Genomic DNA, 27332 nt, shown 5'->3' on the forward strand with positions numbered 1-27332 from the left:
TGGGGGATTGTAAATTATATACCACAACCATCAGATGAAGAGGAATGGAGTTTTTGTTACTGTACATGTAGCAGGGATATCTACTCAGCAATATTAGTTTGATAATTAAAATGTATAAGCATAACTCCAAGAACTTTCATATATGACCATCTATACTTTTGCCAAAGTGAGGAGATAGTTTTTAAAAAGAAATGCCAAGTCATCTGATTTTAAAAATTCATTTCAGGCCCTGGAATTAGCTCAGTGGTGCTGCCACCTGCCTCACAAGCACAAGGACCTGAGTTCGATCCCTGGCACACACACACAAAAAAATCATTTCACTCTATTAAGTTATCTATGATTCTAGGTGATGGTATTATTCTCCCAAACAATCCATAATTAACTGAATTGTATTCAAAACTAGAGATGTCTCTGGAGCCGGGGATTTAGCTCAATGGTTCCACCACCCACTTCAAAAGCACAAGGTCCCAAGTTCCATCCCCGGTACCAAAAGAAAAAAAAACTAAAGATGTCTCCATATACTTTTTACATAGTAAACCAATGTATTTCATTAATTCAATTTCCAAAGACATTTTGTGGCACCCACAGAACCCAGATTCTGAAGACAATGTCCAATATTTTCTTTTCCTCAAGTAGTCCTCAACCTGTTTTAGAAATAGTGTTTGTCTCTAACGATAGGATGAAGAGAAGTGGAGAAGAGTTGAGATTTAGAGCAAAATAAAAGACAGATGATAGCTAACAGAAAGCTCTCTTTGTGGAGATGGGAAGGGGATCCAGGGATGAGGGGAGATGAAGGAAGAGGAGAAGAAAGGTAAGTAAAAAGGATTAAATTGCAATATGTATATGTACCAACTTCCCACAATTAATATATTTATTATGTATCACAAACATGTACTAATACAAAATAAAATGAGAGCAAATATAGCAAAAGTTTTACTATTTTAAAATCTAGATAGTGAACACATTTTCCATAGCACTTGCCTTTTTAGGATATTAAAAATATCTTGAAATTTAAATGTTTTTAATTTAACAAATTACAGTCAAGCTTCAAACATATTTTATGTTATTGAGGACCATCCACAAAGGTTCTGTATCCAGAAACCCAGATTCATCTCAAGTTGCAAGTGCAAATTTAAAACAAATATCTTCCTTCATTCAATAGAAGTATAGTGAAACAATAGTATTTTTGAACAAACAGAACTGGGTTCCAATCCCAGATTTGTGAACATAGAAGCTGCATTACCTTGGGTAATGTATGTGGTAAAGTAATTTGCCTCTGTCCGTTTTCTGTGAAATGGGCATTCTCTAGTATGAAAGGTAGAGTGGCATGGGTATTTGGTGTTCGTAGTCTTCCTTCTCCCCACTAAAGGAAACAGCATGGGGAGGGAGGACAGTTCATGCTATGAAACCCCAAGAGGAAATCAGCTGCTCCTCCAGATAAAGGTTGAGGCATAAAATTGGCAGAGGGTCTCACTTCAAGCAAAGAAGAACCATGAGGTTCATCTTGACCTTGAGTTTGATCACTACAGCCCTTGGAGTTGTTCCTGTTTTCTTTGACAGGTAAATCTCACTACCCTCTGTGCCAGTCTCTGGGTGAGAAGGGAATGAAGGAATATTTCTTTATAGTTCACATTTCTGTCATTTGTCTTCTTGAAGAGACAAGGTGTTCCGTGTGAAGCCCCAGGATGAAAAACAAGCAAACATCATAAAGGACTTGGCCAAAACCAATGAGGTAAAGCATTTGGGAATATTATATATGTTCTTTCTGTTTTCTAAAAGGTGCTTCTTTTTTATTTTATTCTTAACACCCACAGGGTGACCAAAGACTATCAAACATAAGGGGAAATATCAAGAGCCACTTGGATGATTCAGCCAGTGGCCAATACTTCATTTGTTTTTGGTTTTGTTTTCATAGAATACTGGGGTTTTTTTCCTCCACAAATCTTTGCAAGAAACAGCTTTTTCTAAGTGAAACTGTAAAATAGTGGGATATTCTTGGCATCTTTACCAGGTCCTCTTTTCTCTCCTCACCCAGTGCTGTCAAATCTCCCCACTTCCGCTTCAATCTTTGGTGACACACTTTCCGTTACAGTACAGACTGATAATGTCAAAGTCCTGGCTGATATCAAGGTGTGGCCTCCTCCAGGAGCAGTTGTACTTTAAAAGGAGACCTTTGAAGTTAGATCAGTCCTTTAAAATCCAACAGGCCAAAATAACCACTTTATCATTTTTGGAACTGCTCCTGTACACAGAGTTCATTGTGCCAGCCACCTTTCTTAGATTATTTCAGATTTTCCAATAGATTTGCAGCGTCATGGTCATAATTTAACGTATTTAAGAGAGAGGAACTAAAGTTAAAAGATGTAAATTAAATGACCAAGATTATGTATCAGATTTAAACACACAAACAAACCTGGTAGTAATTCTAGCCTCACTCTACTATCTCTACATCAAAACAATCAAAAGTTCTGCTTATTCTAATTCCCAAAAATTTCCCATATCTACACATTCCTCTCCACTGCACTGCCACTGTTCTTCCTGCCTATTACTGGGACAATTGCAATAATACCTTAATTAGCATTCAGGGTTCTGGTCTTGTCTGCGCTGCAATCTGATTGCATTCTCTAAAACCTGACAACTGCATTTTTCCATTTCAAGCTCTTTATTGAAATGCAGCCTCATATGGAAAAAGTGTGCTCCTCAGAGCCAAATTCTGAGGTTCAGCTCCCAGCTCTACACTAGCTCTGTGACCATAGGCAAATTACTGAACCTTACAAGATCTCAATTTCTTCTTCTGTAAAAATAGCTAATTATGATACCTGCTCTCCAAGGTTCTTATATAGACTAGGTAGGCTTTGAATAGTTCTCAAAAGCTGGCTGGCCATGATAATCACTGTAGTAGCATTTTCTGTATTTTCTATTGCTGTTGTAGTATTCAAAGTTCTTTGTGATCTGTCAAACTGCCATCCTCTTTATTCTCTTGCTCCTACCCTCTCTTGCTTTTTCAGCTCCATGGACATCACTCATCTTACACCCCTTTTCTCATAAAGAATATGCTTCTCTTCTCACTTGGCTAAGTCTTACTTTACAAGATGCAACTCTGCCAATGTCTCCTGCAGAAGGACTTCTCTGTCCATTGACTCTCATGACACAAGTTGGCTTGTTCCTTGTTTTCGTGGAACACTCTGTTCCTTCCTCTGGTGTTGGTTAACATGTTGGAAATATGTAATGGATTCATCTCCCACACAAAAATTCTCATAACTTCCCTTATTCGTTTCCTCAACTGTGATATACAGCTCTGTGCCTGGTGTTCAATAAAACTTGCACTTCATTTGGTTTCACAATGGAGTATGAGTTCGCACAGCCACAAGAATTGAAATCCTTTCATAGCTATTTTAACCTGAATGTTATCCTTCTAGGCCCATTCACTAAATTTCTGAAAATCTCAGCTAGGGGAACATAGAGAGAAGGAATCAGCACTTATTAAATCCCTGCATGTCCCAGACCTTGTACTCATTTTGCAGTCTTCAATACACTCTCCAGGGAGTCCTATTAGCCCCTTTTTTTAGGGAAGAGGACTGAAACTCGGAGTTTTAGTAACTTGTCCACAGATATATTGCTTTAAAAAGTGACAGGGCTGGGAGATTGTGTCTCTTCATTATATACAAACCTGCCAGGAATTCCAGAATTTACAGAGACATCTGGTTTTGAGGCCTGATAGTGGAGGGAGCAGATATTTAATATAAATGCCCAATCAAACCAGTGCTATGGCTAAATCAATTATGGAACAATCTTATTAAACTCCAAAACAGGAGAAGCAACAGGATTAACCAAAAGAGCCATCCATCCTTTTTACATTGATAGCTACAATGTCTTGAAATAGTAATCAAAATAAATTTTTTTCTCACTCCTTAATATTCAATATTTCTTAAATGCATTTGCAAAAAAAAAAAAAACCCTTCATTATTTCATTAAAAGAGGAGCCTATACCTTAGTTACACTGAATGCCAAATTCCTTTCGTGGTGTAAGGCTCATGGCCATTTCTTAGTACATATGTGTCAGTGATCACCTAAACAACTGTGGCTAATGGTGAACTCATCTCTGCAGCTCGACTTCTGGTATCCAGACGCCACACACCATGTAGCTGCTAACATGACGGTGGATTTCCGAATTAGCGAGAAGGAATCCAAATCTGTCCAGTCTGTCTTGGATCAAAATAAAATGCACTATGAGTAAGTCCTTTTTGAATATTCAGATGTGTCAGATACTCAAACTCTTGAGATCCTTGAAATTGAGGTACTATTGTAGAAATGTTTTTAAATTGGGGCCCACTAAAATTAAATCTCTATCTGTAAGATAAAGTTCATACTTACTTCCAAACAGACTACTGAAGCATGTTTGTAGAGGTGATACGATCATAGGCAGCTCATGTGCTATCTTACATTTGCTCTGATCTGCAAGAATGACAATTCTCTACATCTACTAACTCCAGAAGCAGCCTCTCATAAGCACAGATCCCACGTGAGTAGACACAGACAGATTAGCCACACTGTTTCACCACTGATAGGTGTCACTTCAGAGCTGATGAGCTAAGGGTGGTGACCATGTTCTTGTATTTGAATTCTCCTGACACATAAGAGGAAACCAAAAAAAGTTCCCCTGTATAAGTCTGAGATATTATAATGTAAAAATATACAATAAATAAACCAATTTTCATGAGAGAAATTTTTTCTCAGAGAAAACAAAAAAGCAAAGCAGTAGAACAAGACAAACCAAAAAAGAGAAACTTTCAAAGAGACAAAGATGTGGAAATGAATCATTCTGGTCCTACAGAGAAATAAGAAAAAATTAGAGTTTATTGAGCACCAACCGTGGACCACATAGTCTGGTCCCTGAAACCATGAATCAAAAAAGAACATAGCAGTGAATATCAAAATTAAATGCAAAATTTGGAAAACAACATGTCTTTGTACTGTCAAATATTCATCAGTTTGATATACTGAAAGGTCCAACTGTAATTTCCCTGGGTCTTGCCATTCCAGGATTTCCCTTTATTGAAACTCTTACTGTCCAAACAAGCTGAGCATTAGTTCTTTCCTTTTTAATTCACTATTTCATTCATTCTTCACCTAACTTAGTGCTTTAACCCATTTATGCCAGAGACTGAAATTTTTGAATTTTGCATGAAATTTATATATGTTAGCTAGAAAAATTTCAAGGAAGAAGAATTTGAAGGGGCTGGAGATTTAGCTCTGTGGTTCCACTACCTGCCTCACAAGTGCAAGGTTCCGAGCTCAATTTCCAGTACCAAAAAAAAAAAAAAAAAGAATTTGAAGAGTACACATTTCATGGGTTTCCAAGCATTGAAGGGTTAATTCAAAAGTTCTTCTGCTAGCTAAGAAAGCATTCTATTGATGTCTGTAATCGTATTACAAAGTAGAATTGACTGCTACTGCTGACTCGATTGTATTTATGATATTCAATACCACAAATAAATATAAAGGCTATTAAATTAAGAAAAGACATACATAAGACAAGTAAACAACAAACATTTTGTTCGTGATTTAAAATGTAGCACACTATTATTTGTGGTGATTATTGATCACTGTTTTGTTTTTTCCTATTGTTACAAGAGGACTGTGATACAAATGTAGAAGTTAACAGATTGGGTAAATGTAACTCAAAATTAATCTATAACAGCATAAACCATTTTCCTTTAATATATTGACCTTTATGTTTCTGTAAATTGCCCCACTAAAATTAGAACTAGACATTTCATAAATATGCCTCCAAGACTGCAGAAACTTACAGTATATTCTAGAATATATGTTTACAATAAGTTCGGATACCATCTTGATTCTTTTCATCTGAAAGAAATCACCCTTCCACCCTACGTACAATTTGGTTTGAATGACAGGGTAAAAAATCAGGTATTGTGTTCTCCTTTCATCCTTGTGACGTTGTCAAAAGACTAGTTCCTTGACATGACAGTGGAAAGTGAAGTAATCAGTGGAAGATACATAGGCAGGTGCCTGGCATCTTCCATTTTATCAAATGACTCACATGTACCCTTTTTCCTCTTCATTCCTCTAAGCCCCTGCTGGCAAGAAATGATTCTGACCCAACTAGAGGTCTAACATAGATCCTCATGTTTTTTCACTTTATCTTGGGCCAAGATAGCTTCTTGATAGCTACATCAAGAAGCAAAGTGTTAAACTACCTCTAAAAATTATCTTTATCTAATTAAGACATAATTTCTAGAAATTGTCCCAAATTAGCCACAGTTGTGGGAAAGCCACATAATTAGTTACCTTCCTCAAAAATATAAATATGTAAAGTGATCTGTGCAGACAAGAATTATTTAAAATCTTGTCTCCAAGCACTAATTATATAGATAATTTTATTTGCATATTAATTATATGTGTTACTTGGTGTCAGTCAGTAACAGAAGAGGGTTCTAAGAACAGAAACATCTGGTTGGGCCCAAGCACTGGGCTGAATAAAACCATATTAAGATGCTGGTTTGACACAATGATTTACTTAGACACCCTTCATTAGACAATGCATATAAACCACTATTTAGTTTAAAGCATCTGTGTGTGATTCTTTTTTAATTTTCAGAAAATTAAATTACTAAGCCATATTTGATTTCAAAGTAGCATCCCTACTTCCTTTTTACTTACATTTTTACAAAATCACAAAAGGCCAAGTCCAATAAACAAATAATACAGACAGACCAGTGAACAAATGTTGAAAGGAAAACACAACCATTGGACTAATCCTTGGGGGCAGATACCATATTTAGAGTTGGCAGTTTAAAACCCTAGTGACTTTACTAAATATTACTACATTTAGATAGTCCTTAATATGGCCCTTTCTTCAGTCAAAAATTAAAATTAGAAAATAGAGTACTACTGAAAGGTAATTCAGAAAGCAAATATTAATAAAATAACAAAACTCAAATGGTATAATTAGGTAAAACCTTACTAAGATTCACATAAGATTATAGTGGGGAATACAAAATAGATACATACCAGTCTTCCAGAGTGATAATCACCACTCAGATCAATGTCTGATTACCTAATAATGTTCAGCCAAACAAAAATTCATATTCCAAGTACATACACAGTCTTATCAAATAAGTGTCTTAATCAAATAATCATTCTAATGACTGATCTAATGTGTCATCCATTCATTTTCTCTTCTGCTCCACATTTTTACATATTTGCCCAAGAGTATAACATGTATATGAGGCTTGCTACAAATGTTGAAGAGAATTGGTCATGGTGCAAAATAGGAGTATGGTAGGTAAGGAAATGGATTCTGAAGCAAAGTTGCCTATGTCTAGTATCAGTAAAACCATAGGTATTTCACTCTGAAAATTTATTTAGCTTCTCATTACCTCATTTACCTCATCTCTAAAATGGTGATAATAATGGAAACTATTTCATGGGAGGATTGCATGGAGACTGGGAGCATAAAAATCCCTCGATGACTGGATCCTTTACTTATTAATTAAGGTAGAGGAAACACCACTTATACATGTGCTTATCTGAGTGTACACATGCACAAACACCACGCACATAACACCCATCACACACACACACACACACACATAAATAGTGTAACAATAACTGGAGGGTCACACCAGATGCTCTTTTCCTTTCATAGCGAATGAATTAGTGCCTTAAACTTCATTATTTAACACATGGTAATATACGGTTGGAAAATTGTAAGTGCAGTTTGATGCACAGTAACCCAAATTGGGAGTTACGAAATTGAATTTTGTGGAAACCTAAAACCCTACTTTATAAATGGCTCCTATCCTGGTATAATGTAGGTACCAGTAAAGTCCGATCCAGTAAAAGGCACCCTAACAATGATTCTGCCTTCCTCACCGCATACACACACACACACACACACACACACACACACACACACATTAGAGCCCATGGCACAATTCTCCAGCCCTTTGCTCTCTAAAAGTAGCCTTGAAATTGTCGCAGTCTGATTCATCTTGCTTCTTCTCTGAACCTCTTACCTGCTCCCTAACTTTGGTGACAAGCTTCCAATGGGGCTAGACAATTAAGTAAACCTTGCCTCTGAAGACTGGGGGAATACAGATCCCATGACAGTTCCCAGAGATTCCACCCTTGTGGTGAAGACACTCTTGTCTAATGGTTCCAGCTAGAATACTGGAGACAGACACTTTGAGGTTCAAAATCCCATCTCCTGTATTTTAACAGTTGAAAACTGACAATTTTGAAAACATACTTAATCTTCATAAAAATGGGGGTAATAATACTTCCCAATTACCATTGTTGACAGGACAGTACTAACATGATAAAATGTAAATTCAGAGCTTAGCAGAATGCCTGGCACACAAGAATGCCTCAATTAACATCAGCCATTTGTATTATTAAATCCCCAGGGATAATTGTTTATCCTTTCATCCACATTTAGGGAATTTTTTCACATAGTAAGCAAATCTTGGAGCACTAAAATAATATTTTGGAGAAAGTAATTCGGTTTCATCTGCTTAAGCCTGGCTGCTGGTTAGTGAAAGGGCTCATGAAGATAACATCTGGCCCTAGTTCTTAATTTCCAGCCTTAGGCTTAATTTCTATTGCCTATCAGCAACAATCTGGCACCCTTCTGATGTCCTCTGCAGCTGCATTTATGGAAAGGTCGTATTTTAGCTCACATGATTTTATTTCTGCTGCTGCTTTCACAAGACCTAAATTGATGTGTGTAAGTCTAAAAATATTCTTAGATCCGAGCTTCCTATGACTACTTAATATTGCTGTACATTATGAATCAGCCTCTGGGATCACAAAATTTCTGTCTTGCCTGATTCCTCTACTTTCTATTAATGGAGGTGGGGCAAAAGCTATTTTCTCTCTTTAGCTGTGTTCTCCCTTACAACCATTAATGATATCTATAGCAACCACCCAAAATATAATTTCAAACTTCCTCAGGCTTCCTCTGAGTTTTAGTGCAACATACCCCACCTGATCTCCAAATACACATTTACTTTCTCAGAAATCCCAGATTCGTAGGTCAAAAGTAAAGTATACAGTGAGTTACATGTAATGTGCATAATAATGTGCTTGTCAATGCTGTTAATGGGAATCAATATTCATGAGCAGTACTTGGTCCCATGTGTTAAATAAACTCTAATTAGGAGTGTACCGCATTTGTGTTCCACATCAGACCTCAGATCAGTCAATCTGTAAGAAGAAGCCAAGTAGAAAGAAGCTCTGCAGTGTTATAATTTATTTTGATAAGAAATTGAAAATTTCAGAAACAAACAAAGGCATACTGTTAAATTTGAGTTTAAAATGTGTTAATCTTGGGCTGGGGATTTAGCTCAGTGGTTCTGGCACCTGCCTTGCAAGCGCAAGGTCCCAAGTTTGATCCCTGGTACCAAAAAAAAAAAAAAATGTGTTAATCCTATGAAGTGGTTGTTAATTTTGTAAGTCAGCTTCATTATTCTGAAATTCACTGGATGCCTAAGGCATGCCAAGCTCCTCTCATATTTCTCTTTATTTCATCCTCATCACCATCCTCCATGGTGTATTTGGTCTTACTGTAAAACTGAGAAAACTGAAGCTCAGAGAAATACTTAAGCTGCCCACATTACGTAGGAAGAGGCAGAACTGGGGTTGAAACTTAAGAACACTTGAGTACCAGTTACTGCTTCCTACTTAGGCAAATAACTAGACTACAAAGTGACTAGGATGAATGTTTAAAAATAGCACCGTCCTGTACTCAGGAGTCATTGCTATCAAAAGAAAAATATATGTGCATTTCATATCAAAAGTAGGGTAATACCTCTATTTATTGGAGTCAGTAGGGGATTAGATAATCCAAATAAGGAAACTGAGTAAACAGTTTCAAACACTCTTTTCTTAAAATGTTTTCATTGAAATATTTCCATCATAGGCCACAGTGCTCTGCACTAAAAAATAGCATAACTTTGCATAAAGAATGATCAATTCAAATATGATTTTCTTACTGTGTTATAAGAGAATAATATTCTCAAGGACTATGGAAGCTAAAAAAATGTATGTCAGGCTACATGGACCACCAGCAAGGAACCACTTACCCTGTGCTTGCTTATCCTTCTGTCTAGGTAATTTCATTCTTATTTTATTTTTCTATCTATCATTTTACACCTGCTGATACCAGTGTCCTCACTTTCAGCAAGTCTTTTCCCCAACATCTAATGAATTTCTTCTAGGTTAAACAAGACTTTTAGAACTCTATGCACAAGAAGAACAGCTCTTTGTGAGGCTGTTTGTAAATATCCTACATCTGTAGCACAATATTCAACCTATTAAGAAACCTAGTAAGAGATTTCAATACAATCTTGCCCCAGTGAACAGTGATAATCACATCACATAAATAGATGCTGCTGTATTAATCTCAAGTGGCATACAATATCATATTTAATTCTGAAAAACAAGTTTGCCTATCAAAAGCAGAAAAAAGGAATGGTTTTTTTCACTATTATTATATGTCATCATTCAGAGAGTTTAACCAATGCAATAAAGCAAGGAAAAATTGGAGGAAAATGGAAATTTGCAGAACAAAAAAGTTATTTGCAGAAAGAAATAAATAACAATTGGAGAAAGTAATAACAAAAGTAATAACTGCATATAAAACACTGAAGACAAAGGGTGGAAGGGGTGAAGGGAGCACAAGGAATGAGGAAAAAATAAGAACCAAGATACATCATGTACAGGTACAAGCACCCAATGATAAATGTAAACATATTGTATGCCTAAAATGTACCAATAAAAGAATTTAAGCAAAAAAAACCACTGAAGACAAAATTAATATGTCTTAAAACTAAAAAGATTTTTTAAAAGGTTTTTTTAATATAATAAAGGGACTAGTAGATAAATATAACCAAAGTAATTTGTTTTTTAAAATATAAATAATAACCAATTCAAAATTTGAGGGGGGAACCACTCACAAGGTTAATTTTTAAATTTACATATACAAAATGTTACTGAAGAATCAAAAAGAAGCAACTATATTATGGTCCAATATTAACAATAAAATTCATCTCAAACTTATCATTTAATATAATTCCTATCAAAAGCCCAGTTTTTCTAATTATTCTAATAATTTCCAAAATTATTCTTACAAAACAAAAAATTTAAAAACAAGAATAAGGAGACTATTCAATATTAAATTTTACTACATTTAAATATGGCTTGTTCTTACATGAGAATTGCAGAACATATTAATAGATCTGAATAGAAAATTTCAAAACAGATAAAATACAAAAAACGAGTGTCTGTATGATAACGACAGCATTTTTGAAACAAATCTTAAAGTTAAGTATTTTGGATTCAAATTCCCAACTCCATGACATATACCCTGTGTATCTGTAAACTTTCTGGAGCAATAATTTCCTCATCTATCAAATGGCAATAATACTGGCAAGATTAAGATTAAATAATGTGAGTAGAGCAGTGGCTGGCTCATATCAAAGTAAAGCAGTCCAAGAAGATGTAGAGGAGGCAGCTGGGTTTGCTTGTCTGGAATTCAGGGGAGAACCCAGAGCTGGAGACTCAAGGACAGCTGAACATCAGCAACCAATCGTTAGAGCTGAGGGACTGAAAGATGTCGTGGTGAGATGGGATGATTCAGAAAGAGATAAAAACTGGCAGATGGCAGAGGCAGAATCCTTCTTTTAAAAAAAACAAACAGTGGTATACGTTTGCAGTACATAATGATCACATTTACTGTAGGAAATTGGTACATGTATATAATACATTTCAACGCTGTTTTTCATCTTCCCTCTACCCCCCCTTTTATTTTTATTTTTCCAGCATTGGATTCATTTATTTACCTTATAAAACCTTATAAAGTTAATGATCATATACACAGAATGGAAACCAGATTAATAGTTCAAAGAACATAAAAAACATGTAAGATAATTGTGCTGAATCAAGATACACTTTTAGATATATTGTCTGCACTGGATTACAATCTCTTTTTTTCTGTCTCTTTTTTCCTATTATTTGTCTTTTATTTCATAATTTAGATATACTGATTTTTTCATATAAGAGAAACCATGAGATATTTGTGTGTCTGAGTTAGTTCATTTAACATTACAGTGACCTCCAACATTAGCCTCCTAATGATTTTTCTTGCCCCTTTTTTCCACCCTTTCCAAACCACACCCCTCAGCCATTTTCTAGCTTTATTAAGTACAGGCAAGTCATGTAAATACCTTGTGCCTCAGTGTCATCATCAGTAAAATGAAGATCATAATCTGATGTGGGGATAAAATGAGTTAATACGCATAAAGAGGTTAGATCAATGCTTGGCACATGGTAAGAGCTAAGTACCTGTTTACTAATATCATTATCATCATTGTTATTCAACTTTCTCCCAGCTCTCAAAGTATGAAACAAGAAGACATGATTTGTAAATTGATGCATAAAAATATCCATTTTTGGCTGTGTTGCATGTATATGCGTGTGTGTGTGTGCTGTAGAGAAGGATGGGGGTACTGTAACAGTATAACAAAAGCCAGGTGTGCAATTTTAAATATTCTAGTAGCCGTTAAAAAATAAAAAGTAATAGGTAAAATTGAGGGGCCAAGGATTTAGCTCAGTGGCAGCATGCCTGTCTCACAAGTGCAAGGTCCTGAGTTCAATCCCCGGGACAGCAACAACAAAAAAATTAGGTAAAATTGATTTCAGCAGTAAATTTTATTTCACCAAATATTTTTAAAATATCATTATTTCAACATATAATCAATAAAAAACTTATCCTGGGTGTTTTTCATAATTTTTATACTAATAACTTCAAATTTTAGACTATACTTTAAAAGTACAGGAATCTCTACTTTTGGACAAGCCTCATGTTAAATGGGGAAATGTGAAGCCACACACAAGACATGTTCAAAGGAAATGGCTAGAGAAGAATAATGAAGAAAAAAAACAAAGTGGATTTAAAATAGAGAAGGAAGAAAATTTTTTTGCAAAAGAAAGATAACTTTTTCTTTCCCATGATAAAATGTGTACTTTATCACTCTCGTGTCAAACAGAATCCTAATACATGATCTACAAGAAGAGATTGAGAAACAGTTTGATGTTGAAGAAGATATCTCTGGCAGACACAGTTATGCAAAATATAATAACTGGGACAAGGTACAGTATAAAATTCTTTTTAAAAAGTGATCTTCATCATTTGTTGTCTATAATTTTACCTTATTTTAATTCCTCAAAATTCATTTTGCTCTTAAGATTGTAGCTTGGACTGAAAAAATGGTGAATAAGTGTCCTGAAATGGTCTCTCGTATTAAAATTGGGTCAACTGTTGAAGATAATCCACTATATGTTCTCAAGGTAAAAATAATTTAAGAACCACTGATTCTTATTGTTACTGAAAAGCATTAATTTAAATATTACTTTGTCTTACCACTCAGCCAAGTTGGAGATAGCAAAAAGTCTGATCTTTTGAAGAATATTTACTGTAGACATCAGTGAATGAATAGAAATAACAGATAGCTTTCAGTGGAACCAACAACACTGGTCAGAGATTCCACAGTGGGTAAACTCAGACAAATACCTCATTCCATAGCTTCATAGTAACAGCTTGTGTTGCCTCTGATGGGTAAACTCCTTTTCCATCCATTAAAATTCAATGAAAATAATGAACTAATGTCATGAAGAAAAAATTTAATATCATAGACACAGAGGACCCCAGAATAGTATATAAGGCATTTCAATTTTGTGCTGATGTGAAATTTGCTCCTACCACATCACTGAGCATTGCCTTTCAGCTGCTGCTAGATTGTCATCCACCCAAAGATACAACCCTGGAGCATTAATTACCAGGAAGCCAATCCTTTCCTATCCATCCATTGTCTCTACAACCACTCCAAAATAATTCTAAACTCTTTAAAATGACAGACTGTCAAATGTACGCTACTGTTTCTCCTCCCCACTCCAAACACCACATAAAATCTTCTCTACTTCAGGCTAAACACCCTTCCGTAGTCTATGCAACCAGAAAAACAAAAGGAAACAGATGTAACTTTATGTCTCAAAACATAGGATGTTATCAATAAAGTAAGAAAAACAATAAATTGTATTTTGAAACAAGAAAGCCCAAAGGCAGCTCTGATACTAGGATATTTTTGAAAAATACCATGTACCAGATTATGAATTATGTATAGACACTGAAGGGTCGGTGCCTTATCTTCCCTGAGAAAAAGAGCAAACACAGCTCCTGTACAACAAGAGATGGGAAGAATTGCTCTGAGAATATGAATGAGCTGTGGGATGACATAGGATCAATGTCTGAGTTCCTGCAAAACAGTATCTCAAGTTTATTTTTAAGTAGATTGGAAAAGATGAAAGAAGAAAGGCTATTTTTATGGACTGTGGCATCCACGCACGAGAATGGATCTCCCCAGCATTCTGCCAGTGGTTTGTCTATCAGGTAAGTGAATCAGAACACTCATGAACCTCCTTTGACTGTCATGTCTCTGGCACTTTACTGAGAGGTGACACCCCTTTCCAAATGAGCACAGGTCCACTTAACTACAGGGGCCTTCATTTGGTGTTGTCAAGGACATAAATGCTCCAGATTTCATTCATCACTGTAGTTTTTTATAAACTCGACACCATCAAACTTCTTGAATTCCAGCTGAGAATTTATGAAAATAAAAGAAACATTTTTTTCTATAATATAGTTTTCCTAGAGTCAAGTGTGAAAAATCTGAAACTAACTTTATATTATAACTTGCAAATTTGACTTTTCTTCAATGAACTCAAAACACTGACCTTAGTTTCAGACATTTCAATGTCAATGCATGAACTTGGAATTTTCATGTTTAAACTTCCTTTCCAAGTGAGAAATAACTCTTTTTTAAAGGCGAAGTCAGTTTATATGTTGTTTTATTCCTCACACTGTATTGCTAATATAGTCTCCTAAAACCTTTTAACTTTCTTTTTCTCCAGCTTTTGCAGGTAATACATATGCATGACAATGGTTGTCCAGCCATCAATGTGTTCACTAGGAAAGAATCTAGCAATAGAATTGACTCATCCCTGCAGCTATGCTAATTCTCTGGCTAAGGACCAAGAGTTTCCCTCGGTCCATAAAGGAATACACACCATAAGATTACAAGGAATTTCCTAGCTCCAATAATCAAATACCTAGGAGAAATTTTCCAAGAGTGACAAGAGAGATTTTTAGTAGCCACGGAAAGTCCAGATAATTAGAAAAATTTGAGTCAGATATGAGAAAAGCATTGACTGGACTGTTCAATCTCTAAATTCTTCAGATTTTCATTAATAAAATTTTTTCTTGATTCGGGGTGTAGGTCAGTGGTAAAGCATATGCTTAGCATGCATGAGGCTCTGGGTTCCATCCCCAGCACCAAAAGAGAAAAAAATTATTTCTTTAATCCTATTTATAGACATGTTAAGATTCTTCTCCAATATTTCCATATTCCTATGCTTATAGACTCAATCTGTATTTATGTAAAGGATGTAAGGGGAAAATCCATGCAAAACAAGTAGTATCATTAATTTTCTACTTGGCCCTTATGCTTCCCATGAAATGACTCTTGCATGCTACATTTTTGAATGCTTTAAGTCTCAATAATTAATTGATCCATTAAAGAATGTATCTCAATTAGTGTCATTAATATGAATAAGTAGTTTTTCCATAATCTTGATGCATCATTTACTTTTGTGAAGTTCAAGGAAAAATATTTTAAAATCACTTAAATTCAGGCAAACAACTCAAGGAATGGTAATTACAACTATTAGAACCACAGCTTTTCCACATGGCGACTACATTTCACACCCATAGGTTCAATTTTTTTTTTCACTTATACTTACAGGCAACAAAAAGTTATGGAAAAAATAAAATTATGACTAAACTCTTGGACCGAATGAATTTTTATGTTCTTCCTGTGTTCAACGTAGATGGATATATTTGGTCTTGGACACAGGTACTTCTTGGTATTCTCTAATTTGCATTTAAATAAAATATTATTTCTTTGTTTTAATGCATATTTATAGTTATATATTAATATATGATATGGGAAATAATTTAACTCCAACTGAGAAAAGTATACATTTAAAAATTTCAATTTCAAATTAAATCAAGCATAATTTCTTATTGCACAAGTTCTTGAAATAATATGAAATTTTTGCTGCTGAAGATAGTAATACAGAAAAATAAAATAAATCAGTAATTTATAAAGGAAATACATGATTATATGAAATGGCAAAAGCATAGTTTAGCTATGAATAAAAGCCATTAGAAACTTTTATGAACATGTTGATTTCAAAGCAAAAGTCATTTTATTCCATCATTTGGGGACAGGATAGAAGTAGAGTCATAATATCAAGACATAAATAAAGACAATCTTACCAGGATGTTTTATTCTCCTGTTTTTAAAACGATTAATACTGAACTTTCAGACAGTTACTATAACATCAAGTTTTTTCTGAAAACTATGCTCTAATGATCACAATTTGACCTGTATTTTATCTGAATCTATAAATGATAAAAGATGTAATCACAATTTAATTTATACGTAATTCCAGAACATGACAATTTTCTAATACTTAGAACTATGCAAAAGTTTTTAAAACTAACTGAATCATTTCATTATGTCCTAAGATTAGCAACCATGTTTCTAATTATAAATTATAAGAAAATAATATTTTCTTTATAACAAAACCACTCATTTTAACTAGGTAGATTTCAAATGCAGCTGTAGACACCTGAAAAGAGAATCTGAGATGATTAAATTGAAAAGTACAAACTGATCTGATATAAACCCTTCCATGATTCAATCTGGCAGAACCGAATGTGGAGAAAAAATCGTTCCAAGAACAAAAATTCCAGCTGCATTGGCACTGACCTCAATAGGAATTTTGATGTCTCGTGGAACTGTGAGTCATAGACTTGGTTTTGATGAAAACTGCTTGAGCATTTAGAAACTGAATATATATATAGTTATATATAGTTATATATATATTATATAGTTATATATATAATATATATATATATATTAGAGAGAGAGAGAGAGATTCTCGTATAAGAAAAACCAGGCAGCAGTATTTAAGCTTGTATGGAACATTAAAATTTAAAAATTAATTTAAAAAAACTGAACTTAACTAAACCATCTACTTATTTTAGCAAAAATATGTATTCCTGAATGGGCATTTATTTTTTCATCTACTAAAGGCAAAATAAACATCACTACCATAGAGCGATGGGGGAGGGCAGAGGAAGTCGTTTATCGAACCATCTCTCACTGAACATATCTAGCTCACTAAAAAACAGTCAAAATAGATATACGAAAATTCAGATAAACTGAAGAGAGACCGCAGGTCCCTCCTGTTCCTACTCTGATAAAAGTTGAGAAATACCAGTGGATGAAACTGAAATACAAGTAATTCTTTAGATTCTTAGTGAAAAAGAACATATTTGGGGCAGGGACCAAAAGCGAAACTATTTAATAGAAACGCAAAATTAGGGGCCTGCTTTATCAGACGATGTTGTTGTTATACAACTAAAACTTTATCATTATAGACTTTTGGGGAGAAATTACCACTGCCCCAATTCATGTATTTCTTCTTCATTTAATTTGGTTAAAAATATCACCTCGGTTTTCAGTTCTTTTAATTCTGAGATAATGAATACAATGATGATTCTAAATATCACTAATTAAGAGCTTCCTACTGAAACAAGTTGAAAAAAGTTCAGGGTCAGAAAAGGTCTTTACCCAGTCCTCAGCAAGTTGGAGCTGGAGTAGAACTGAAATGAATAGCTGTTTGACTCTAAACCCTGGAATGCTTTTGATATGTTTTTCCTATGGCCGTAGGAAAGGAGGGGGAACAGATAAGGTTAAGAATATCCCTACGAACTAAATTTTATAATATGATATATATGTACACTTAGTTTATGTCACAAGACAGGCAGTTCTATAAACGTGAGAGGCCAAAATGTTGAAGACATTTTGGTAATCCACATCAGAAGGGGTAAGGGCTGTACTGATAGACAGCAGATTGTGATCTCATCTGCTCATGTATTCTGCAGCTTCTCCAGGCACTAATAATCCATGCAGTGACATCTACAGAGGCCCTGCACCAGAGTCAGAGAAAGAGACAAAAGCTGTCACTGACTTCATTCGAAGACACCTAAAATCCATCAAAGCTTACATCACCTTTCATTCCTACTCCCAGATGCTATTGTTTCCCTATGGATATACAACAAAACTGCCACCCAACTATGAGGACCTGGTATGTAGAAAAAAAAAATTCATGGTTTATACATTGACGTCACCATTGTTTTCCAGTCCATTCTTTGTTAACTGGTGTTATGTGGAAGGAATTCTATATTTTAATACCAAAGAAAAGGACTAATGAAGTTTGACTTGGAGTTAAAATTATGATCTTTAATTTCCATCTCATAAAAGTATATAGATAAGGAAATCTTTTAATGTGACTGTAAATAGAAAACCCAGAGGAAGAATATCAAAACTATTCAGAGTAGAATTTTACTACTATACAGCTCAGAGAGGCATTTGATATTTACTGTGGGTCATACTACAAAACTACAAACCACAAAAGCCTAATTGAACAGCAAAGCCAGTTGATAATCATATCCTAAGGCACCATATTTAAGGAGATCCATTGTATTTTTATCCTTCTGAAAAAACTGGAAATGACACTAATTCTGTTAGCTTCATCACTAAGAACATGCTATCTTCCCAAAACTTTGATCCATTGAACATTATTTTTCTTTCCATAAAGACTGATTTGATCATATTAACTTTGAAAAAGAATGCTTTACAAATGGATGCCAAAAAAACACAGGAACTGACCAGGTGAATGGGCGAATATAAGAATAAATATCTTGAATTGCTGTAGAAGAAAAGCTATAAAGCAGATAAAGATTAGCATGAATCTCATGCTAGTCAATAAATATGCAGTAAAAACTATGTTTCAAGTACTGCCTCATAAAACTAATTTGAGGGAAAAAGAGATCTCAATTTTCACTTTGACCTCAGTCCATTGTACTCAGCACAATACCACTTGATTTGAGTTAGATCACAGATTTGAAGGAGTCATTAAATCAATCTCTGTATACAGAACAAACAAAATATACAAGCAATATGTGGCCTGCACTTGTTATCCAACCCAGCTGAGAATCTGAACCTATGAGTCTGATTAATTTGTGCAATGATACAGCAACGCAATTTCAATCTACTCCTAGGAAAATAATATTACAGATTTAAAAATTGCATATATACACAACAACCACTTCAAGTAAAATAGAAGTTCTTACATAGTAGCTAAATCAATTTAGAGAAAACCTATTTCTTAGATGCACTATACATATAGACTAAAAAATCTTCATTTGAAATGCAAATGTGTTGTGACTATATTCCGTTAAAGCTAATTCCAACAATCATTTTCATAACACAAACCACTAACATTTACTAAAGATGATAAAAGGCCGCTCTGGAAGAGAAACCCTAATTTAATAGAACTACCTGAAAGGAGTACTTTCTTTCTTCCCCGCATATGCTGAAGTCAGATGAGTAGAGAAAATCCTGCAGCAGTGTGGCACCTGTTATAGACAAAAGAATGGGGAACCTGGGATAAGCCGGAAACTTGATTTTGGAAGAGACAAATATCTGAACCCTCCTCAGACAAAAATCCTGAAAAAAAGAATGCATAGTTTAACAGAAAGAAAGAGAGAGAATGAAATCTGGTGTTACTGTATACAACTGATTGCACATTTAGAACTCTTACAATCACTAACATAGCTTATTGAAAATAAGGTTCTCATTTAACCATTTATATTATTTTTGATATTCAGATGCCATATCACTAGTAAGATTAATGGACTGATGTTTTAGTGACTAGTAAATTGAGTTCATATAAGCATTTTATTATTCCACTATAACTTTCATGTCTTTCCAGAACAAAGTTGCAAAGATTGGGACTGATGTTATATCAACTCGATATGAAACCCGCTATATTTATGGTCCAATAGCATCAAAAATTTGTAAGTTTCTCTTGCCATTTACTGTGACATTTTCCCTAATTCTTTTTTATAAACATTAAAGAGAACTAACAAATTTGTAAATTAGGATTAGAAATCTAGAATTGCTAATTTGAACTTCAGTTTTCACAGAAGATTTTGAATTACATGTGAATTTAAGGAATAGATTATGCCTGTTTGGGGGAGATAAGATTTTTCTAGTAACAAATTATAATGAACTTTTTATAAGGCTACAGGGTTAATAGAAATTATTAAATCAATACAAATTTACAGTTTAATGCATTCCTCTTCCTCTTCCCCATCTCCACCAATAATAACATTTTACCTTCACAGTAACTAACAAGAATTAATTGGGACAGAGTCTGTCCTTATTTTTTAACTACTTAAATTGAATTAGACTCTTTCTTGTATACTTGTGTGAGTGTGGTGTGTGTGTGTATGTGCAAACACTAAACGTTCTAGAGCTATGTATGGTACTGCAAAATAATCTCTTAGGGAATGAAAATTTTAGAGTGCCTACTAAATATCCTGGCATTTTGGAGCTTTCAGAGATAGGTAGAAAGAATTAAGTCATAGTTATGCTCTCAAGGAAGACACATTCTAATAGAGGGGAGCAGAGAGCCAAAGGTACCATAACTCCATTCCATCATGCATCACTTTCAAAATGAGAAGCCAGGGTCAAGAGAAATCACTACTGTGTACAACTGTGTAGTGTTTTAATTTTTATTATATTATACTAAAACTTTTTCAGGAAAATTAAATTTGCATAGAATTGTCTCCTTCATATAGGGCTGTAGTAGCTTGATAAACATCCAAAATTTCTAGAAATAATTGCTCTAAGCATCTGATCAAATATTAATCAAACATTCATGAGAAGTAGAAAGTAATGAAGCAGTTGACTTGGTAAGAACAGAAAATAAAGGCACCTCATGATTAAAGTTTAGTCATTCCATCATCCTGATCATCACCTAACAAGACCCAGAATTTGAGGAAAAGATCTAGCCCTTGTTATATTGTTCATTCTTTGGTTTTATGGACACCAGAACCAAGGGGCTGTGGGAGAATGCATTTAAATCCAAACTATGGAGAGATTTTGGACTGTCAGAAAAAAGTTAAATATAAATTTGCAATTTGAACCTTATAAGCAAATATATCAGATAAATGTTGAATCATTAATGATTCAACACTAGGAAACCTAGGAGATGATATAATGCATGGTCCTCACACTTGAGCTTTTAAAATACATGAGTGACCAGGCCCCATTTCCAGAGATTGTGATTTCATCTGTCTGAGGGGGACCCCAGGCATTTGCATTTTGTAAAGTTCCCAAAGTGATTCTATGATGAAACTAGTATTGAGAACCACTTATCTAATCTAAACTCCTTATTTCTAGACTGTGAAATTGAAATACAGAAAGATTTTATCACTTTATGGCAGAACAAGGAGAAACAGCATTCTAGACCACAGTCAAAACAATGTACCAAATACTTTGCCCAAAAACAGCAATATTTAGATGGCACAAGTTTAAATAATGTTAAAAGACTGCAAAATGTTTATATGTGCATATTAACAGTGTATCCAATCCCACCATGTTAGAAATAACTAAACACAGTACCTAGTGAGCAAAAACAGTTATTTGTATAGATAGGAACCATGCGGTTTGAATGGTTTTCATTTCATGTTGATAAATAAGCACAGGTTATTATATTTAATACATTTCAGTAGTACTTTTCAAAGTGACATAATTTTCTAAAAACTACTATATCAAGAAAGCAGTAAATACGGTATACATTATATCACCAGAATCACTTTATATGGATTCCTTTGATCTGAAATCGGTCTCCTTCTTTGGCATAGTTTCATTTAGACTTGTTTTTATTGCATTATAGTAAGTCCCTTGCACCTAACATTGTACCTTAAAAAAAGTAGGAAGTATTTTTTTTCGAAATGTTGATATATTTAAAAGTATACTGTCAACAAAAAACAAATTATAGAACTAAAAGAAAAAATTTATTGTTTAACTATAGATTGGCATAAGATGAGTAGTACCATACAATGCTTAACAGCATGAACTCTGAAGACATATATTGAGTTTGAATCCTGATTTTACCACCTACTATGTGTCTTTCCACAAACTGCTTAATACCTCTGTACCTGAATTTCTTCTTCTTTAAAATGATAATTGGTATTTACATCATAAGATTGAAATAGAAATTAATTAAATGACTTAACATGCATAAGCCACTTAGAAGGGTATCTGATATTTAGCCAAGGGATTATTATATCTGATAAATGTACTTATATCTTAATAATTACCCATAGAGCTAAATGAAAGGCTAAGTGTTATGTTCAGCAAATTAAGATGCATAATAATGTACACCTATGAGTAGAAAGTTTTCAGTGCTGCCTTTATTGTATACCTTAAACAGTTTTTAATTTACAAATTTAAGGTCTAGAAGATTCAAGAAGTAGTATCATAAAAGAAAATACACCACATTCTATAGCATCACTTAATTATGAAAAAGCACAAATTATATATATGCTCAATCACCACTGTTAATGAGAAATTTCACATAATGTAAATCTCTCAAAATAAAATCATATCTTTTAACCCTTTGAAATCATAGCAGTTTACTCAACTGTAAATAGAGAAATGGTCCAGCTAAAATCTGGCTAAGTTTAGTAAATGTATAGCACACTCTGAGTTATCATATTATACACAGTTTCTATGTACCTTACCTCCTTTTCTACTGGACTGTTTATGTGCCTTCTTTTCAATGAACTTAAGCCCAAACAACTAAAAATATTGTCTTCCTGAATCCACTTCATTTGTATGAGTACCATGCTCCATAAATTCCCTGCAACTTTTGACCCTGCTGAAATCCCTTTTTCTTGCCATTTCCTTGGCTTTCCTGTCTTTGAACTCCCCTAATTCTTCTCTTTCTCCTCTTCAACTCTACCTCTGGTGACTGCCTCTAAAAGCAGACATGTGTTAGGCATGAGGCGCACGCCTGTAATCCGAGCTCTCAGGAGGCTGAGGCAGGAGGACTGCTGTGAATTCGAGGCCATCTTGGACTACATAGTGAGTTCAAGGTCAGCCTGGACTACATAGCAAGACCCTGACTCAAAAGATATATATAAATAAATAGATAAGTGCAAGCAGACATGTTTCAAGAAATGGGGCACAATATATAGATTGTTCCCAAGCCTTGCTCTACAGTCTTTCCTCTGCCTTCTGACTTTCCCACCAAGAAGTGCCATCACTACAGGCTGAAGACTCCCATTTGCCAGCTGGAAGCACCAGATAGCCCAGCTAAGCAATCATCTTTAGACCAGTAGGGATCAGTAGGAACCTACCAGCCCTAGGCAAATCAATCAGGCCGAAATAACAAATATATGGGTTCTGAAAACTATATTGTCATGCAAGACACATGGTACATCAGGGCCTGCATACTAACACAATACAGGGTGTGACCATCTGCTAAAATAGAAGATATAGGTTAATATTTTAGGTGTAATAGCCAAAATGTCTACAATGCAATCAACAATTACTTGTTCTTTTAAAAACAAGAAAAAGCACAGCTGGAATGCAAAAAGACAATCAACAGATGCCAACACTGAGATGATTTCATTGTTGGAATCATCTGAGAAGAATTTAAAAGTCACCATCATAAAATAATGCTTTAACAAGCAATTATAGATGGCTTTGAAACAAATCAAAAATATAACCAAAGAAATGTAAGATATTAAAAGGAACCAAATACAGTAATCCAACAAAGGAACAAAAGGCAGAGGGGCTCATAGCAGAATAAATATGACAGAGGAAAGAATCAGTGAACTTAAAGATGAAGCAATAGAATTCACATGCTCTAAAGAGAGAAAACAAATTGAAAATATGAACAACCCTTAAAAACTGATAACACAATAACAATAAGTACAATATTAATAAAATATGTTATAGAAGTCAGAGGAGGGGAGAACAAAGATAGTAAGTCTGGAAAAAAATGTTTGAAGATATTTGGCAAAGACATCAACCAACACACTCAAAACACTAAACTTCCAACAGAATAAGCTCAAAGAAATTCATGTCAGACAATTTAAATAAGTAAACTTCTGAAAACTATAGACAAAGAAAAAATTTTGAAAACAGAGGAAAATGATCTAGATGAAAAATAATTCAAATCAGCAAATTTCTCATTTGAAACCGTGGAAGGTCATAGGTCATAATGACATTATTTCAAGTGCTAAAAGGGAAAAAAAACCCATCAAACCCAAATTCTAAATCCATCAATAATACCCTTCAGAACTGAAGGGAAAAAAGACATTGTCAGAAAAAGAAAAGTGAAGAGAACTTGTCACATGCAGATCTGCCTGCCCTTAAACAGTGGCTAAGAGAAATCCTCCCAACACAAAGGAAATAACAGAGAAGACTCCAAACTGCAGAAAAAAAGGTGGTGCTGAGGGTAGATGTAAGAAATATAATGTAATATAATATGATATGCCTCTCTTATGCATGATGATTGATTCAAAATTATAACGGATTTGATGCTCTTAATACAGAGAAATACTCAACATAACTGTTAGTTTTTAAATTGTGATTCAACAATACACTGTCTATAAGAAACTGATTTCCGGCCAGGTATAGTGGCTCACATCTGTTATCCCAGCAGTTGGAAGGCTAAGGCAGAAGGATTACAGAGAGTTCAAGGCCAGCTTGAGCTACACAGTGGGTTCAAGGCCAGCCTAGACTACGTAGTGAGACCCTGTCTCAAAAAAACCCTAATTTCAAAAATAACAACATAGATTGAAATAAAAAAGATAAAAAACATATGTGAACATTTATGAAACCCAAAAGAAACAGCTTTGTTAATGACTACAGATCAGAGAGGACCGGGTGTAGCTGAGTAACAGAGCACCTCCCTACCACGTATGAAACCCAGACTTCAATCTCCAGCACCACAAAACAAATTTAAAATTTTTCAAAAGAATGGGTAAATATCAAATAAAGTACATTGCAGAACAAAAAACAGTTGCTAGTTGCAAAGAGAGGCACTAATAATGATATAAGGATTAATTCACCAGGAAGACAATGTTCTTAAATGTTCACTTATTCACAATTTCACTTATGTTGCTTCTGCCAATAATTTCAAACTTCATTTTCCTGAGCTGCTTCCTGAATGTCTTATTAATGCTAAACATATCATTCTGTGTTCCTTTGCGACTTCTTTTCCTCATCTGAACACACTCTGAGTTCCTGTTTCGGTTAACAGTATGCTATTTTTTCCCAAATACTCAGATTAAAATTTCCATCATTTTCAGCAACTCTGGTTAGTCTTTCATATCAATGTTTCTTAATTAAGCCCCTCAATTTTCTTCCCAGTGCTTAGATTCTAAACTAGGTTAAGGTTTCGTTTCACAATACCTCCTAACTGCTCTTTACTCTCCAATCCAGATCAAACTTTGGAAAGTACAGAAGTAGCTTATGGTCTCTCAAAATCTAAACATGGATGATTTACAAGGTTTTCTGAACTTGCCCACAAACTCTCACTGCTTCCTTTACTCCAACCCAGATGGCTCTCACAGGTAGCTAAAATACCTCCAAGCTTTTCTGTTCTACTAGCTCACTGGCCAGAATAACTTTCATCTCCACCTAGAAAAATACATTTCTTCTAGGTTCTCAAATATCTTCTGTATCACAAAGGTAGTATCTGGCAAGGCTGGACATGAACTGTCTTCCTTCTCATCAAACATAATCTCTTTTTTCTTTAAATCTTTATGCAGTATTGCACTTTCCCATGGTTCCTAACATATCTTGCTGTCTGTATAAATTTACACTTTGACTTCTCTCCCCTAAGTTATAAGCTCCTGAAGACCCTATGGCACCCTTTCTATAACTTGTACTCATTTATGGCCCAGTAAAGTGAATTAATAAATATTTGTTGAATAACTTAAGAGCCAACTCTATCTCTTCCCACCAAAATATCCTTCCTTTCCCTCTTTCTTAATCACAGCTTTGAATTCTTATCTTTCAAACTTAAAGTAATTGGTATCAGTTAAACTCATTACTTGTTCTAGAACATAAATGATTTTACACAAAAAATACTTTTCTATTACATAAAGCAAAATATATGTAAACATACTTACAGTATATATATATATATATACTTCTAGATGTATGAGATATATATACATATCCTCTAGATGTGCATTTATGTTTTCAATTTTGATACCTAATAATATCTTTAGTGGAATTTCATAAAAATTGACATGGGAAGCTTGGATTAATGGATTAAATATGCCCTTAAAATCACTAACTCAAACCTTTCTAATTATAGAATTTTACCCTAGCAACATGGTGGCTTTCAATAACCAGTGTGATGACTCCTCAGTTGGTTTCCTCCGCTGCCCTCACTTGTTCTGTCGGCAGCAATGTGTATCCAGGAAATAAAGTCAGCCAAAATGAAATTTTTTAAATGCAGAATGTATTTAAAATGCATAGTGGATTACAAATTCATGATTATGTTTTACTGTATACTCAGTAGCATTCAGACCACTGCTCTCATTCATTACTGCAATTAACTGTACACATAATTATTTTTATTGCTAATTTTACACTAGTGATTTCCATTTCAAAGAAAATGTTAGCATTTATCTCTAATTAAATATTTACTGCTTATGTTTTGCAGACCCAACAACAGGTTCTTCTTTAGACTGGGCTTATGACCTGGGCATCAAACACACATTTGCCTTTGAGCTCCGTGATAAAGGCAAGTTTGGTTTCCTCCTTCCTGAATCACTGATAAAGCCAACCTGCAAGGAGACCATGCTGGCTGTCAAATTTATTGCCAAGTACATCCTCAAGCATACTTCCTAAAGAACCACCCTCAGGTTGGATCAATCCTTTTATTCACCAGAAAGCCAATCTTCAAGTATTTCTAGAAGTAGCTTCCACACCACCTGGATAGGTCTTTCTCTTACTTGCTTATGTCCTGCATTTTTTTTGCTTTCAACTACTCCCAGTAACACCTTAACAAGGCAGTTTTAAGTGAACTTTTAAGTACCTGTCTTTGCTATAAGTAAAGTTTGACTCAGCAGACAGCTTTTTATTTTTAGTATTTTAGTATTTTGAAAGGTGAATACACTGTAGGGCACAGGAAAGAAATGAAAACATTTAGTTTCTCTAGAATCTGATTTTTACCATAAGGTTTCATTATTTTATGTGCTAATATAATAAAAAAATTTATTCCAGTACTTTTAAAAA

At 34.4% G+C, this 27332-nt stretch overlaps 1 protein-coding gene and 1 long non-coding RNA gene across 2 annotated transcripts in view; one reads left to right on the forward strand and one right to left on the reverse strand.

Moving 5' to 3' along the window:
* LOC147825281 (uncharacterized) overlaps window positions 1-19635 on the reverse strand; it is a 42380-nt gene extending 22745 nt beyond the window's left edge. The window contains exon 1 of the long non-coding RNA XR_015440857.1: window positions 19557-19635. This is a non-coding gene — a long non-coding RNA (uncharacterized LOC147825281). The remainder of the gene's footprint in view (window positions 1-19556) is intronic.
* Window positions 1402-27332, forward strand: Cpa3 (carboxypeptidase A3). The gene is made up of 11 exons (XM_004834416.3): window positions 1402-1560; window positions 1657-1732; window positions 4109-4233; window positions 13074-13176; window positions 13273-13374; window positions 14375-14473; window positions 15885-15995; window positions 16857-16947; window positions 18098-18300; window positions 19990-20074; window positions 26758-27332. The coding sequence occupies exons 1-11, from the start codon at window positions 1493-1495 to the stop codon at window positions 26943-26945; spliced, it is 1251 nt and encodes a 416-aa protein (XP_004834473.1). The 5' UTR covers window positions 1402-1492; the 3' UTR covers window positions 26946-27332.

Source organism: Heterocephalus glaber, unplaced genomic scaffold (genome assembly GCF_053883595.1).
Source record: "Heterocephalus glaber isolate CG9 unplaced genomic scaffold, H.glaber_assembly_v1.0 deba00001504, whole genome shotgun sequence".
NCBI lineage: Eukaryota > Metazoa > Chordata > Mammalia > Rodentia > Bathyergidae > Heterocephalus > Heterocephalus glaber.

Coding starts and splice junctions, on each gene's coding strand:
- Cpa3 (XM_004834416.3), top strand. CDS start 1,493: ATGAGGTTCATCTTGACCTTGAGTTTGATCACTACAGCCCTTGGAGTT. Junction 15,996..16,856: donor ATATTTGGTCTTGGACACAG/GTACTTCTTGGT, acceptor TCAATCTGGCAG/AACCGAATGTGGAGAAAAAA. Junction 16,948..18,097: donor TTTTGATGTCTCGTGGAACT/GTGAGTCATAGA, acceptor TGTATTCTGCAG/CTTCTCCAGGCACTAATAAT.